General features: G+C 42.7%; 1 protein-coding gene across 9 annotated transcripts in view; it reads right to left on the reverse strand.

Moving 5' to 3' along the window:
• MAP4K4 (mitogen-activated protein kinase kinase kinase kinase 4) overlaps positions 1–17,034 on the reverse strand; it is a 170,408-nt gene that overhangs the window by 38,147 nt on the left and 115,227 nt on the right. For all 9 annotated transcript variants that reach the window (XM_049834558.1, XM_049834553.1, XM_049834556.1 and 6 more), the window contains 6 exons: positions 14,194–14,248; positions 11,633–11,711; positions 9,498–9,673; positions 8,739–8,811; positions 8,061–8,271; positions 523–684 (listed from right to left, as the gene is read on the reverse strand). In XM_049834558.1, the coding sequence (XP_049690515.1) occupies positions 523–684; positions 8,061–8,271; positions 8,739–8,811; positions 9,498–9,673; positions 11,633–11,711; positions 14,194–14,248 (756 nt within the window). The remainder of the gene's footprint in view (positions 1–522; positions 685–8,060; positions 8,272–8,738; positions 8,812–9,497; positions 9,674–11,632; positions 11,712–14,193; positions 14,249–17,034) is intronic.

Here is a 17,034-nt window from a genome sequence, read left to right on the forward strand (position 1 = left end):
AGAGAGGGAGATTGCGTTATTTAAGTTTTAGGAAGGAAAACCCTCTGCAGCTCAAAGGTTCCTTCTCAAATTCAGCATATTCAAAGTTTATGACGTGCCTCTGACCAATTCTGGGTGCCAGAAGCTGACACGCAACAGAGCTGCCCTTCTCTGGGAGGCCTTCTGAACAGGGCATGTCCTGCAAGAACCACTGATCCAGCAAGACAAGCCTAGAAACGATTTTCAGCCCCAGTGATGATTTTGCCAATTCTGATGGTTTTTAGTCAAGCCCAGGGGCATGAGCTGAATTTAGAATGAGGACCGCAACAAGACTTCTTTTTTTTGAGGGAATATTGAGGCTGCCAGAATTTTCCATAAAGCCCTATGATCTACGTTAGTGCACTTGCTGTCAGAGACAACAAAGATGAAAGGGTCAGCGTTAGGTTGCCTCTAAGCTGCTTTAGGCTTACTAATTTTTAAAAAATTAAATTAGAATTTAGAAGAAACAAACCTATTGCGCATACACCTGTATCATGGACTCACCTGCTCCCTTTCTACTCTCCTCTTTTCCTCCTCTGCTCTTCTTCTCTCTTCCTCTTCCTTACGCCTCCTCTCCATTTCTTCCAGACGTCTTTTTTCTTCCTGTTCTCTCCGCCTTTGCTCACGCTCTTGTTGCCTTCGAGCTTCCCGTTCTCTTCTTTGTTGCTACAAAAAGGGAAAAGAAACCACAAAGTTTTACTTTTGTTGTTATCAAAGAAAGAGGTGGGGTTGTTTGCTGCTGTGAAGAGAGGGATTTACCAGGACCAGCAAGCTCTGCAACTGAGTGACAAAACATTTTATGCAAGTGTTCCACCAGGAAACTAACTCATACCCAGCACACAACTATCCCCAAGAGCAGCCTTGCTTACTCTCTGGTTCCTTCACGCACACACACAAAGTCACGTACCATATTCCTGACAACCGAGGTGTGGAAGCTCACTGCTGCTCTTCAAGAGAGGCTCACACTGAAATCTCAATCTCTGAACAACAGTTGAACTCAGAGTGACAATTTCCTTGACTTCAACACATTATCTAAAAGTTGCCAAAAGGGAATTATCAGCCCCACTGAATCAGCTAAAACTCAAATGACAACCATCTGAGCTTTCGGTAAGCAGCTTCTCTCTTAACACAATTCATGGTCTGCTAAGAGTTTGGTGGTGTTGGTCCAACAACCAAGCTCAATTTAACGCACTGCCCAAAACTTTGCCTAAGAGAGAAGGAAGGCTGACCAACAACACCTTAGCCCCTCCCAGAACATCAAAAGCACCTGTATGTAAAAGCAGAAAACCAGCTGAGCTAAGCTTTTACACTTACACAGATAAGCTTCCATGCATGACCCAAATACAAACTGGTGCTGATAAGTCTGCTCAAGTCTGAAAAGAACCTGGAAAACAGCTCTAGAAAGCATGAACTGACTCATTTCTGTCTACAGAGCACCATGAATGACTTCAGAGGAGACATTTTAAATGCCCCTACAGTCGTGACCAACTCTTCCCGCACTTCTACAGAAGCATCCAGTTACTCCACCTACCTCGAAATCCCAGGCAGCCTCCCACAACTGCCTAAGCGTCAAAAGACCCAGCTGTCTCCTGTTCAACCATCAACTGGGAATATCTCTACAACATTTACTTCCATTATAGATTTCTATAATATGCTGAAAAATTATAGAAGAAATTTTAACCGAAGAAAGCACACTCAGATTTACTCCCAAGAACAAAATAAAAACCTACATTGTTTATTCCTTTTCACATTTAGCTAAAGATTAATACTATCACCAATTTCTGTCGAAGCAAAGCTGCCACAGATTTGCTAGTCCTAAGGCACTCCAAGTACTCTTGCAAGAGCACTCAGACTAAGCTTTTTTTTGGGTTCACAAATCTAGTTACTGGTGAGCGTTTGATAGTTGTGCTCAGCTGAACAAGCAAAGGCCAATCTACACTCCCTGTGTTACTTCACAAGATGAGCTTTCGCTGCTTGGCCCATTACCCTGCGTGACCATGAAGTAATTGAAAGCTCAACAGCCTTTTCCATCTTCTGGAATCAATACTGACATGACAGTGGAGAAGAAACACTGGTGAAAAAAAAAAAAGATGGTTAAGAATTAGTAGGACTTAAATAAAACAGGCTGCTTTCCAATTCTTTTTAACTAGCTGCAGTTTTGGGAAAGATGCAACTTTCTTGAAGACCTCTGTTCAAATACACCCACTCTAACTATGACACCTTCCTTCCCGGCCCACAGCGTCATCCTGGGTTCACTACCAGCTTCCTGCGCCACAAGACATAAGCTCTTTTCTCCCCCATGTTTTCTGTACCTTCTCAGAAAACACAGCTGCCTTGCTCTTGCATCTCCTCTCCTAACTAAATCCATCTACCAGCCTTTTATCTCTTGCTTAAGCAAGCTCTCTTCAGTGAATGTAGATAGAAAAAAATAGCAAAAGTGCTGCAAGGCAGCTATGGCACACGGTGCATTTCATAGGTTTCACTGCTTCCCCTCCTTCATTTTTTAAGCACTGTAAAAGGATTAAGTAGGCACTTTTATTTCTGAATATAGGCATCTGTGTCAAACAATTTTGATATTTAAGTCAATATATTCAGATGCTTCTTGGCTAATCAAGTCTGACAGGCTCTTTGTTTAAGAAAACCAAGATGTGAAGTACAACAATTTTGTTGCCCTGAGGATGCAAGAGACGGCACACTGCTGACTGGTTAATAGCCACATTTATCAACTCAAACACTTCTTAAAACATACGAAACCTGTCTGTCTAACAATATTGTGTTGACATTGTTAAGTAGATATATTGCAGATCTTGGGACGGTATCATTCTCACTACAAGGAAGATGTGCAGAGCTTAGGTCTTTTGGATGAAACAAATTCATTGCTTCTACAATCAATGCGTAAGTATTCAGCAGTAATTAGAAATAACTGAACTTAATATGAGGAAAATAAGTTACAAATTGACTGAGAGCTGATTTCCCATGGCATCAAGAAATAAACAAAATCAGTTGTTAAAAGATGAGCTTTTTAAGCAAACCTCGAGCCAGACTGCTAGCTCAGCACCAACAGTAGATATTTATTACCCAGCAAAAGCAGAAAAAAAATAAAAAAGGATTCTCTGCCACCAGCGTGCATTTAAGTCAAATTTCCAAAGCACAAATGCGCTATTGTCTGCGCGCCAAAGTACGCAGAGAGATGGGGTTTCTCGGCATCGCTTCTTGCCTTCCCATCAGACACCGCCTCAGCCCCTCGCCAGGCAGGTGGCAAGGGAGGCACCTGGCGCTGCAAGAGCCCGCACAAACGCCCGCACGATCTGCTTATTCCCAGCCCTACCCGTAAGAGAAAGGCTTCGCATCCTTTGCATGTGGCCTTTGAAACCTGAGCATCGAACTACTGGCCGCTAATGAAGTGGAATTTACTTTTAACAAGCCCAGGGAAAGGAAACCTACAGCGACAAGCATCTCCTGGGTCCTAGTCTACATCTTATCAAAGCGATAGCAAAGCTGGTTGGTGGCAAGTTGTCGTTGACCCAAGCTGTCTTCGGATGCATCCCTTTAGCTGATTTCCTACCATCCTGTTGGCACAAGGTTGCCTTCCTGACTGCCTCTAGCAACTCTTCCACGAGGACACACCAATGCCCTGGTCACCGTGTTCCTCAGGCTTGCCCAAAGGAGAGGAGAGGGACAGGGAAAACTTTAGCTTAAACCAATGTCAGTTCTGATTATAAAACTTGTGCTTCTGACTTCAGTAAGTGTGATTTTTAGATAATGTAATTTTTATCATGCACTACATAAAAGGCCTGATATAAAACGCTGTTGCCCAGCAGACAGCAGGTAGAGATCTGGATTCACTGAAATTATGGATGCATATCCAAATCTTCTTTAGTTGGACATGGCATTACCAACTTTCTCGTACATGTCAGATGATAAGCTTATTTTCAAGGAGCTAACTGTTAACCAGAAGGTAAGGGCAGGAACTCTTCAAAGAAATGTCAGAGATGCCAAACCAGAATTTTGACAGAGCCCATACTGCCTCAAAGTACTGCATTTCACAAAATTGGCATTTACTATGCCAACAACAAAAAAAAACATGCAGAAAATACAGTGTCAATACTCTGGTTCCTTGTCCAGTTTTAGGGTACATTGTAATGGAAGCCAACATCTCCAAACTGGAAAACGATGCAGTAGAGCATGATTTACCAGGAGGGGGCAATGCAACTACACATGCAGTTGGTATATACCAACACATTCAGGACCTCATTCATACAGCGAAATGCTGAAGATAAATATAGATCCTCTAATTGTATATTAATAAAATATTATTCCTTATATTCAGATGAAGGTTGATAAATACATCTATTAATGATTTCTTTCACAAAGAATTAGGTAGCCTGGTATCGGTTTAGGAAGAGGATTGGAAAGATTAATAAAGAGACTTTTGCTTTGCCCACAGTAGAGATAAACCAGAAGTAGAACTTCTTACTCGGTACCAATCCAAAATGCAAGCGATTCAAATGAAGTAGATACGTACAATCTCCCCTTCTGTAAAAGAAATGAAGCCCTGGCAAAAATCGCCTGCAGGTACCCCAACATTAGCATCTTTGTTTAGATCAGGAGTGCTCTTTTGAAGTGACTCATCCAATCATCTCCACTTACCCAGTTTCGTTTCATATTTTGAAGATGTCTTGGAGTGCCAACCACTCCTTTTGGATTAAATTAAAAAGGTAGATGCACTCCAACCACAAGCAGGCACACAGTCTAGACCTCAGCTAATCCAAAGAAACTCCTCCTGTCTTTAAACACGTGGAGTGAAGTCTTTGGGTCCTCAGCACTTTAATTATTGTGCTCCACAAATCTGCTTCTACAGGACTATATGACTTGCCAATGGAGCTATAACCTACCACTTCAAAAACATCCATCCTGGGTTCCCATAACCAGGGACAGAGACACCATTTAATGAAGTTATCCTGAACCATGGAGGTCCACCCAGAATGGGGTTCCACCACAGCTAATTCTGAATTTAACCAACCGGACTCAAGTTTTGCAAAGTACAAATTCAAATGCCTTTCGACACCCATCACACCGAGGACCAGTGTCTCCACGTCGCTGAACAGAAACATAGACACATGTTAGAACAGCCGGGAACAGCTCAGATTTCTTGTTTTAACTATCTAAACAATTATGTGTCATATAGCTGATATTTATGCAACTAGTCTTCATATGATTTTTAAAGGGGGGTTGGGGGAAGGACAAATAATTCCCTTCCCAAAATGTTTCAGGTAATTTTCTGTACTTTGACCACGGTATCATTTCCACCTCCTCAGTAATACGCAAATTATAAGGCTCCTGCAACCATGAGTTTTAGAAGTCACCTATATGCCTTTTAAAAAGTAATCTTTTCTCTAATACTGCTGAGAATTACAGTTTTTGGCAGATGTCCTAAACACCGTTCCTGTTGCAGTCTTGGTCAAAACTGTCCGGGCTCTGTGCCAGCATTGTAAGAACAAGCCCTCAATTTTAATTTAGGAAGCAGGGGGGAGGGAGGGGAGAAAGAGGGGGCAAGTACAAGCAACTTGTCCAGGGAGATTATCTAACGCATAAAATTCTTCGCAAAGAATGCTAAACAGGTATATCCAAACATACACTTACTTTACACAAGGAAAAATTTCAAGAAAGCAAGGTTTGGTAAAAATATCAACAAAGCAATGGAAGCCCAGAGACACAATGCCTGACACTAATCTTAATTCACTTTACCAAGCTCTTCATTGTTTACTGGCTTCATCAAAACAGGGGGGGTGAGTTAAGGACAAAGTGACAACATTTCAATATTTTGGCCTTCAATTGTGTCACAACGCTGATGTTTATCTAAATATGTGTCTACCACCCTTCCCCCATCTTAAAGAGCTTGTTTTGGCTGTTGTTTTGTTAAAAATCACTTGGGATCATGCATTTTTCCAATGCAAGATCCAACAAACTAAGTGGGTTTTTCTGAAAGCTAAATATGAGCCTTTTTTTTAATTCACTTTAATAATAATCCGCCCGCCCCATCACCTGCAAAAGAAAACCTTTATAGCTCATCATTCATATTTATGTCTCCAATGGAACCAGGCAGATGGTATACCCAATAAAAGGTAAAAGCTTTTCTCTTACAAACTTTACATGGTTTACTGTGTAACCTTATTCAATAATACATCAACCGACATTACATGCCATCTTGTGGTTGCGGAAGTTGCTAGTTTTGTTTTGTGTTTTCTAAAGCAGGACTGATTAAACATAACTTTCAGGTAACTGCCGTTTCTTTTTAATTGCTCATTAAATTATGATTTCTGCAACATCCCCCAAAAGTTCAACCCTGTATAGCAAAAAGGTGCATTGCTTTGTTTCCACTATTAGCAGCAGCGCCTCCTTTATTTTAAAAAGAATTTACAGATTTCTTTAAGAAGATATTACAGATTTCTTTAAAAAGATATTACAGATTTCTTTAAAAAGATATTACAGATTTTAAGAGTTGCACTGATTACTAAAGTTAAATGACCTAGATAATTTCATCATAATCCCCTTCCTCACCAAAAAAGTACCCCCTGCAGAACCTTAGAGATTAAAGGAGCATTTAAAAGAAAGCATTGACTCCCATGCTAAGAAAGAATTTTAGAGGCTAAGTAGTATCTCAACTTTTGCCCATCAATAAAATATTTTATTTTCATCTTTTCCTAGCCTCTTTTTATTATTTGCTCCCCCCACAAAATCGCTACAGAGCCAGTCTAAAAACAGTTGGAAGCGCTACAATATTTATCTTGGCAATCTCAGAAGGGTGGGGAAGAAACAGAAGAGAAATGGAGTTTATATGCCTCCCCCTCGTCCCTCCTCCTAGCTTCACGTGTGGCTGAGTCTTTGCTACCAATCCCTCCTTTTAGGAGCACTAAACTCACTTGCACATTGAAAAAGAGGGATAAGGAGCATAATGTGACCTGGAAAGCTATTTGGAACTTCGTATTATTTGTTATGTAAACACGTCACGGGATGCAAATCAACATTTGGTCCTGGTTGCATCCTCGTTAAACATTACCAGGATTTGGAAAAGCAGACTGGGTGTAGTTTTTCCATCACTGCTCAGTGAACAGTTGAAACAGCGACTCAAGCAACAGGTCATTTAAGGACGACTGGAATTTGACCCTGCACTTCCTGAGGAGCCAGAGGATTGGTTTCACTTCAGCTCTGTGTCATACCCAGCTCTGAAAAACTGTTTTGAAATCCTCCCACCTCTGAAGCTTGCACTGCATATTCCATCCACATAAACGAACACGAGATCTTTGGAGGTGAAAAGCATGACAGAACAATATTGTACATGCACATCCATTTTCTTTTATCTGCAGGTAGTGTACGCAAATTGCATACTTACCATATCACAAAAGTATGATTTAAATATTTGTAATTTTTGCAGAATTTTAATTTTAACACTGATTTATACATCATCTTTATAAATCCAGGTGGCTTTTAGTCATCAGGCTACTATGCAAGAGAGAGTAGTACATTAAAAAAATAGGCTTCTACCTACCATGAATGAATGCCAAACACAGATATTTGAGAAAGCTTTAAAGGGAAGTTTGAAGCCTGTCATGGCCCCCAAAAAAGTAATCTTGAGGCACTGCCCATTTTAAAAAAAAAAATTAAAAAAAAATCCATCTGGGAATAATTAATGTCTCCCCTTCTCTACAGCTACCTAAAGTCTAGACATGTTGCCTCTTCTTTGGAACAGAGACCAAGACACAGCCTCCCCCCAGATACCTTCAAACAACCCCGCTTTGGCTCCTGTTGCCTCCATAGGAGGTGGTGGATATTCAAATGCTTCGGAAGATGGCCCACATTCAAGTAGCCAGACATGCATTTAAGTGCTTTGCTCTACATTTGCCAGTGGATTTGCACATGTTGTTTTCTTTGCCGAGATGTGCTGGGGCTACAGGGAACTCTTTTTAAACGGGCATTGGAATGGGAAACACAAGCTGAAAAGGGGCTTTTTAGCTCCCTGAGCTCCAGCCTCCTGTCTCTACCTCTTCTAGCCGCCGCCTCTGCTCCTTCTGCTGCTCGATGCGCTTCTGCCTCTCTGCCAGCAGCTGCCTCTTGTACTCCTCCTGCTCGCGGAGCTGCTGCTCCTGCAGCAGCTGCTGTCTCCGAAGGGCCTCGGACCGTTCCTTGTTTTCCTGCTGCAGTCTCAGGAAATCACGTCGGAGGGTTGATTCTCCAGGCACATTGACAATGGAACTGCAACAAGAGGAAGTTAAAGCCTCCTGTACAATAAAGCCTGATGGGCCATTAAATACCTTTTCCAAAGCAGGGGGACATTAATAAAATATAGCATGATGTTAAATTTTAATCTCGTTTCTTTCAGAGCGAAGACACTGGATGCATGTCAAATACACGCTCTCAGTGGAAGGCGTGAAATGAGGCCAAGGAAAATAAGGACCAACTCTGACACTGCGGAGCCCCTGACCAATCGTATTTGCCATAAATCTCCCTCCATCCAGACCTCGCTGGCTCTAAGCCATATGAGGGGGAGCTTTAAAACCTTTAGCAGTCACAGAATAGGTATTCAAACCCTTTGGGTGGTTTGTGTGGCTTGTGCGTGCACTTAATAAGAGAGAAATTTAGCATGCTCCTGATTTATAGTCATAGACCTTTACACTCACTTGGCATGGACTGCCCAGAGCCCTCCCAAAAGCAATTATTACCTTGGCTCTCCTTCTTGTTCAGGCACTTCCTCCTCTTCTTCCTCACTTCCACTATATTCATACTCTGTCTCATCTAACAGGAAGGAAACAAAGGCGTAGATAGTGCTTATCTTCAATGTTAGGACAATGGGGAGCTGCAGTAGCGCCTTAGTGAAGCAGTTCCTATCCCCTTCAGTGAGGAGATCTATCGCAGACCCTAGAACTCATTCTACATACGCAATCCCATCTTCCCAACTTGTAAAGCAGCCCAGTGCTTTGCAGGAGACGTTCAGCGAATTCCCTGAATGACACCAGGTTTTATATGTAAGACAAGACACCTGGAGAACCTTGGCACCACCTGAATAAAGAGAACAGGCTGCCCAAGACATTTGCTCCATAGCTTTTGTGATAGGTTATTTCCTGTGAGTCTGCTTTATGGCACAATTCCAGGAATAAACCTACCGCAGGCCAAAAAATGGAAAGGCATATATGCCAATATCCTCCTAAATACTGTTTAATGCTTGTATGGAAGAGGCGGTGGCCCAGAAGCGAGTAAATTTAACTTATCTGAAAATAAGACACTTGAAACCGATAATTTCTCTGTAGAGGACACAACAAAACCTAAAAGCCTGCTGATAGTCAAAACATGAATTAAAAAAGAACCTTTCAAGGGTTTGGGTTGTTGGGAGCTTTTCTAGGGGTGGGGATTTCGAATGTAAACCAGGAGAAAAATATGTAGTTTTAACAAGCTGCAATACTTGATTTTTAGAAGCTGCATACCTTTCTCTCCTCTCTTCTTCCTGGTCCTGTCTATATGGTCCTTAAGCTGGATTCGGACTTGCCTTTCATTTGGTTGGTCACGTATAAAGGGATGTTTCAAGAGTTGTTCTGTAGAAGGTCGCTGCATGTAATTCTTCACTAGACAACCTTCTATAAAGCTGAAAAACTTTTTTGACCTGAGAAAGCGGGGGGGGGGAACCAAAACAAAACAAGATCACAGGTAAAACTCAGCTCAAACATTTTTTCTGTTCTTTGTCAAAGTCTAATTACCTTCCTCAAAGAGCATCACATCCCAGAGGATGGTACCAGCGCTTTCTGCAAGTGTGCCTCCTAAACAGAGCTGAGCACTGGGCTGGATGGACACAGGGCGACACCAACATACCTGCGGTGCTTGGGCACAGCCTTGTGCCACAGTGCTTCTGTCCCCTCTTTCACAGGCATAATTGCCCTGAAAGGCAGGATCTATTAGTGAAGGCAAATCGTGCAAACCCAGCTCTGCTACTTCTGGACCAGAGCTGGGTAGCATCCACCTTGCCTGGAGCACAGGCAGGGCAGCTCTGGTGTGTCTCCACCTGCCCAGGCTATCTAAGGGCACGTCTACTTCAGAACAGCCGTACCGAAAGCCGCAAGAAGTGCGGCCAACATTCCCCTGACACAAGCAGCACCGCGCTGCCTTTGTACGCACCTGGGCTCACTGAAAGGTCTGCGAGAATTTAAGGTTATTTTGTTTTTTACCTGAAGAGGCACACACAAAAAATCCTCGTAGAATAATAGGTGGGTGTTGAACAGTGTTGTCTGTTCAACACAGGCACTTGGGGTCACATTCTCACCGACGTAATTTAAAGGCAGGAACTGAACTGAGCTCCTCCTGGACACCACATGAAGTGACAGAGTATGGGAATCAGCTAAGCTGGACCACCACCTTCCTAAATTTGCACTTCATTTGAACTCTTGAAAGAGGACCTCTCCAGACAGAAGTCACCGACAAGCTGCCTTGCAAAAAGCCAATAACGGAAATATTCAAAACTGCATTTTTTCATCATTTGGCCTATTTTCTCATAACCTGCCACTGAGCACGCTATCAAAATAGTTGAGCCACAGCAGCACCGGCTTTGGCCAGAGTCACTTTTTGATTGCTAGGTGCTCTCAATCTGCTCCTGTGCTTGGGCAGCAAACACCTCTACTACATCGTTAGGTGTAAAAACAACAGTTTCCATCCATTGCTTCGCTTTCCTACTGTAATCTAGGAGGCTGAATTCAAGGTAACTTCACTGAGGTTTTTTTATTCCTCACGCCTTAAGTGCTATTATTCTAAACAAAAAGGTTAATGAAAGGCTTATGCAAATACTGTACATGCATCTCTATTCCTTTAACATATGCAGAAAGCAAGTATGAGAGAGGGAGAGGAATGCCTTGACAGTGCAAGTGCATAAATAAGTCAATCCAGGCAAAGACCAAGCCCAGCAAGCAAGCCAAGTTTGTATTATGCTGATATTGAATAGGCAGTCAAATCACTTCATTATTTTGACAGGATCACAGCATCCTGTGATCACATTCAATCTATATGAAATCTCCTTCTAGGGAGTATTGTTTCATATATGCCAGTTGTAACCAGTAACTGGGAGGAAATCCTCCGATACTAATGGATTCTTCTCAGCTGGCAAGAAGCGCACGCTCAATTCCAATCGTTTACAATAATTATAGTAAAAGCCTTCATTAGTTTTAATAGCTCCTTTCAACTTAGCAACTAGAACACTATAGTACTGTTCTGTTTCTGTGTTACGATCCATCTGAGAAAACTTACTGCATATTAAGAGTGCTGTGGGAGTTTATTTTTTAAAATATGGATCCATTTGTCACCTTAATACAGATGCTGCTCTGTCAAGAAAAAAAGGTTGGTTTTTGTTTTCACACAATTTGAGACAAAATTTCTTTGGGACAAGCAGAACTAAATAAACAACACACACTTTCTATTTCATGTTTTGATTCAGTGGCACAGAAGATAACAGGGTAATATTTGCTAACTTAAATTGCTTTACAGTTCTGTGAAAGCAGTAACAAAACAGCATGCGATGAGACACAAGAAAACATCATGCTACAAAAAGGGCTACAAAGCAGATAGAACTAATACATACCATTTCTTGGATTTTAACCGTGGGGGAGGGTTCCTGGGTATCAGAAAGAGTGCCCTCATGGGATGCATGTCACAAAGTGCTGAAGGAAAGAAAACAAAAGAAAAAAAAAAAAAAAACAACAACAAAAGAAACATATAGATGTTGGCTTAGTTGTTCTCTGTCAATACCACGGCTTCAGCTTCCACAACTATTCCCACCATCCTGACCGCACATGCAGACAGCAACACAGCTAAACGGAATTAGCCTGAAATGACGACAATTCCACAGCTCAATGTGCCAAGGGCGACCCCAAAAAGAGAGAGATCAAGGCATGGAAAAACCTTCAGAATCAATCATGATGGCAACATCTGGGCATGGCCCTCCTCCGGCCCCAAATCACCTAACTTACATTCTGGTCAATAAAATATTGGGAGATGATGATGGCAGAAGGGAAGAATGACACAGTTACTATTTCATACAAAATTCCCTCCACCTGCCCTTCTCTCCCATTATGGAGGACGCCTCATTTTTACTCTCCAGATTTGGAGATTTTCTTTATTCTAAGGCCTGACAGTTTTGAAGCATGGAAAGGTCTGTATCAAAAAAAGGACTCCCTGCAGAACTGAAAAGCAAACCTGTGACTTTTGTCTAAAAAAGGATTCCCTGCAGGACTGAAAAGCAAACCCATGACTTTTGTCAAAAAAAGTCCCGTTGGTTTCAGCTGACACTTAGTGGGAGTCCAGGATCTCTGCCGGACAGCCTTTCCTCCTGTTCCATAACAAAGCATCAAGGCAGAACCAACGCAGGGAAACAAGGGAGGCAGGGAGAGAGGCTGCCCAAGAAAGGTCACTAGAAGCAAATCCTCTGTTTTAACCGTCTTCCTATGCTTGACCTCTTGCACCATCAGTCTCAGCCTGAATGGTCACTGCAGGAACAGGTCATGTTTTCCACACAACAGAAATTCAGGAGAAACAGACTGATGTGGAGAGGATTCTGGGTTCAGAAATAGGGGGCCACAACCTTGGCAGAGAAGCCTTTTGGATGCCTGTGGATCCCATCAGACCACCAAGCTTAGAGGTGGATTCTTCAGCCACCGCTGGAGGAGGAGGCAGAGCCCACATGCCAGAGGACGGACCACGGCCAGACCTGTTCAGCATTTACATTGGATCTTTGCTTACTTCTCAAATGCCCCTCTTGTGCTTTTACACAAAGAGGGGCCAAGCTTTGCTTCGGTTTGGAAATGAAAAAATATTATTGTCCAATTCCAGGCTTACAAAACTCATAGACACAGCTTTTAATTGAAAGCCATCCAGGCAACCCAATGCACTGAACAAAAAGGTACAGCAAAAAGGAGGTCAAGTGGCAGCTCAAACACTGTTGATAAAGCGCTGGCTGAGGTGTCCTGGGAGCAGCTCTCACGTGGGCATTCATGCAAACGTGCAATTAGGAAGGAAAAAAAAAAAACAACCCAAACCATAAGACCTCCTAAAACATGAATCAAAACAAGAGCGTTGTGATTCAATTTATAAATTTTACATTATTAACAACAACAACGACAAAAAAATCAGGCAGCGGCTATAATGAAATGATCATTTTTTAGCTAGAAAAATATCAATACTTTATTTCAACATGATTATTTCAAAGACAGAGGTTTCAAACTGGGCTGTGGTGTGGTGGTTGTTTATGCATTAAAAAAAATTAATTGCCTCACTCTTAGGTACCTTGGGCTATTATTTTTTAAATACAGAGCTCCAGTTGGGGGTGAGGGTAAGCATATTTGCTAGTTCAGTAAGGACTTTCATAAAATTTATCATTAAAAGCCAAAACGTCATGCCTAATTTCTTTGCTTTTTAAATCCTTCTGTCCTCCTTGCACATATCTGCTGTCTACCTTGATACTAAGAAAGAATAACTATGTGAGGGGAAAATAAGCTATAAAAAGTTGTGCAGTTTTGGGTTCCAGGTTTCTCTCTCAGAAATACCCATATCAACTGATAAGCATTCTCAAGCAGGGAGCGTTAAGTTCAATACTTGGTGTTGAAGACAAATTTATAGCTTAAGTCATGTCATTACTAAGGAAGATCAACACCGCCCACTGACGAATGGAAACAAAAGGAAAAGCAATGTTAGCATTACCCAGACCGACAGAAAGCCAACACAGAAACAATTGCTACAGATGCTTTTTTCATTAAAGTCGGTTTTCTCCAGACCCCAGTGGCCCTCTCCCTGGCTGAGGTTTCAGCATCCCAGGCCAGGCCATGCACAAATTGGGACGTAACTCCAAAACACAATATACTACCCATAGGAAGGAAGTCTGACACTCGATTAGCTTCCAAATATTCCTGCTATAGAAATTAAATTACTGCAGTCTGCACTGTAGTGTTTAAACACAATCCTATCTTTATCAAAAGCACTTCTATTTATGGAATTTTATATTTATAGGGCAGGCAAAACCAAAGAGAACAGAAATAACATGAGGATACTTTCGGAAACCTCAAAACTAGGCTTAGATTACAACCAGCATCTCCCAAGTATATGTTTCAGTCTTAATCAGCCCACTGGAGAAGCACACGTATCACTTACGGGGAGCTCCTTCTGCCATCTCTATGGCTGTAATGCCGCATGACCAAAGGTCACTCTGCATAAAAAGAGAGAGACCATATGTTAGTAGGTGGATTTACCCATTCAGACAGTAAGACAGTACTATTTACAGAGGCCCTGTAGGTGAGACTGAAACCAAATACCACAGCTATTTAAATAATATAAGCTATTTTTTTCTTGTAACAGCATCATAAAATCCTACTTTTCATATAATACATATATATATGCAGAAATGCACACACGTATTCATACAGAGTATGCGAACAATCCTTTCTATTAACATATAAAAATATATTCACATTATGACAATGAAAAATACATTTGCCTGAAATCCAAGTCTATGAAACAACAGAATTTTCAGTATTCTCTTGTTTACAAAGGACTGAACAAGGGCATTGCCAGGGCATGCAGAGATGCAGTTAGGAAAGCAAAAACTCAGCTCAAATTGAAATTGCCCAGAGATGTCAAAAACTACAAGAAAGGGTTCTTCAGGTACATAAACAACAAGCAGAAACAGAAGGAAAATACTGGCCCACTGTTAAACACGAGAGGTGAATTAGTCACCAACAACGCTGAAAAGGCAGAGGCTCTCAACACTTTCTCCACCTCTGTCTTTACCAGCGCTGTTGGGCCCCAGACCTTGGGAACAGAAATCCAGGTTGATGCAAACACAGATCCACCATCGGTGAAGGAAGAGATGGTATGAGAACTATTACAGGAGCTTGATCCCTACAAATCCATGGGCCTGACCATATCCACCCGAGGGTGTTGAGAGAGCTGGCTGACATCCTTGCGAGGCTGCTCTCCATAATCTTTGAGAAGTTGCGGAGATCAAGGGGACATCCCAGAAGACTGGAAGAAGGCTAATGTCACCCACGTCTACAAGAAGGGCTTAAAGGAGGATCCAGGAAATTATAGGCCCATCAGTCTTACTTCAGTCCCTGGCAAAGTTACAGAACGAATCCCCCCAGGGGCAATCACAAGTCAAACGAGAAGCACATGACTGGGAAAAGCCAGCACAGATTCACCAAGGGCAAAACGTGCTTGACAAACCTGATCGCCTTCTACGACAAAGTAACCTGCTCGGTTGATGTGGGGCGAGTGGTGGACATGGTCTACTGGGATTTCTCCAAGACTTTTGATATGGTTTCCCACAGCCTCCTCCGAGAGAAACTGATGTGTTACGGTCTAGACGAGTGGTCCGTGCGGTGGGTGGGGAACCGGCTGACAGGCTGCACCCCGAGGGTGGTGGTAAATAGCTCCTTTTCAAACTGGCAAGCTGTCACAAGTGGGGTCCCCTGGGGATCAATATTGAGCCCAACGCTGTTTAATACCTTCAAAAGTGATCTGGATGATGGGATCAAGTGTAGCCTGATGAAGAAGTTTGCCGATGATACCAAACTGAGCGGGGAAGCGGATGCTTCGGAAGGGAGAACCACCCTGCGGGAAGACCTGGATAGGCTGGAAGAGTGGGCTAACAAGAACCTTACGAAGTTCAACAAAGACAAATGTAAGGTCTTGCACCTGGGAAAACATAATCCAGGAGTGCAGCAAAGGCTGGGATCTACCCAGCTGGGGAGCAGCTCCGTGGAAATGGACCTAGGGGTCCTGGTGGACGAGCAGCTCAATATGAGTGACCAGTGTGCTGCTGCGGCAAAGCAAGCCAACAGGGTGCTGGGTTCCATCAACAAGGGCATCACCAGCAGAGATAAAGAAGTCATCATCCCACTCTACTCAGCACTTGAAAGGCCACACCTGGAATACCGTGTTCAGTTTTGGTCCCCGCTATACAAAACTGATGTGGACAGGCTGGAGAGGGTCCAGAGAAGGGCCACAAAGATGATCAAAGGACTAGAAAGCCTGCCGTGTGAAGACAGGCTCAGAGAACTGGGTTTGTTCAGCCTTGAGAAAAGAAGGCTTAGGGGAGACCTTATTATCATGTTCCAGTATTTAAAGGGTGGCTACAAAGAAGATGGAGACTCCCTTTTCACAAGGAGTCACATGGAAAAGAGGAGAGGTAATGGGTACAAGTTACTCCTGAGGAGATTCCAATTGGACACAAGAGGAAAAGTTTTCACAATGAGAACAATCAGCCACTGGAATAATCTCCCCAGGGAAGTGGTGGATTCCCCAACATTGGACACTTTCAAGATTCGGCTAGACAGGGTGCTAGGCCATCTTGTGTAGACCGTGCTTTTGCCAAGAAACATTGGACCAGATGATCCTTGAGGTCCCTTCCAACCTGGTATTCTATGATTTCCCTACAGTAGATTCACAGAAAACACCATACCTGTTCCCCCAAACAAAAGACGGAAAACATTAACGACTATGAAGACTACGGGGCAAAAAAACCCAAACCTGGTTGGCAGGTCTTTTTCAGTGTCTAAACCAGAAAATAAACAAAAAATACAAATTAATGGAATATACCCAGCCCTGAACTTTTTCTAGTCCCAATAATCAATTAATAGCTTTATCTAGGGGAATAGCCATCATTGCTAAAACCACAAGGAGCCTCTGTTGGACACATTGCTTGCAGTCAAAGCGAATGCTCCTTCCCTACCATCTCAGCTTTGCCTGAAATGTTACAGAACAAGAGTCCTTCAGTGGGAGCCTTTCAAGGTGCCACCTCCGGCCAGTGTCCCTGACTAGGGAGAGCCGGAGTGAGAGCGAGAGCCAGGAGGGTCGAACACAGGCAAGACCTGGAAGAGTCCTGGTGAGAAACCAACTCCAGAGACTGCCAAAGCTTAAGAGGGCAAAACACTGGAGGGGGCTGCTGAAAGAGCTATTCTTGAGCAAAGCAGTCTTCATTTCTGGTCATAAAAG

Source organism: Accipiter gentilis, chromosome 31, assembly GCF_929443795.1.
Source record: "Accipiter gentilis chromosome 31, bAccGen1.1, whole genome shotgun sequence".
In the NCBI taxonomy this organism is placed as follows: domain Eukaryota; kingdom Metazoa; phylum Chordata; class Aves; order Accipitriformes; family Accipitridae; genus Astur; species Astur gentilis.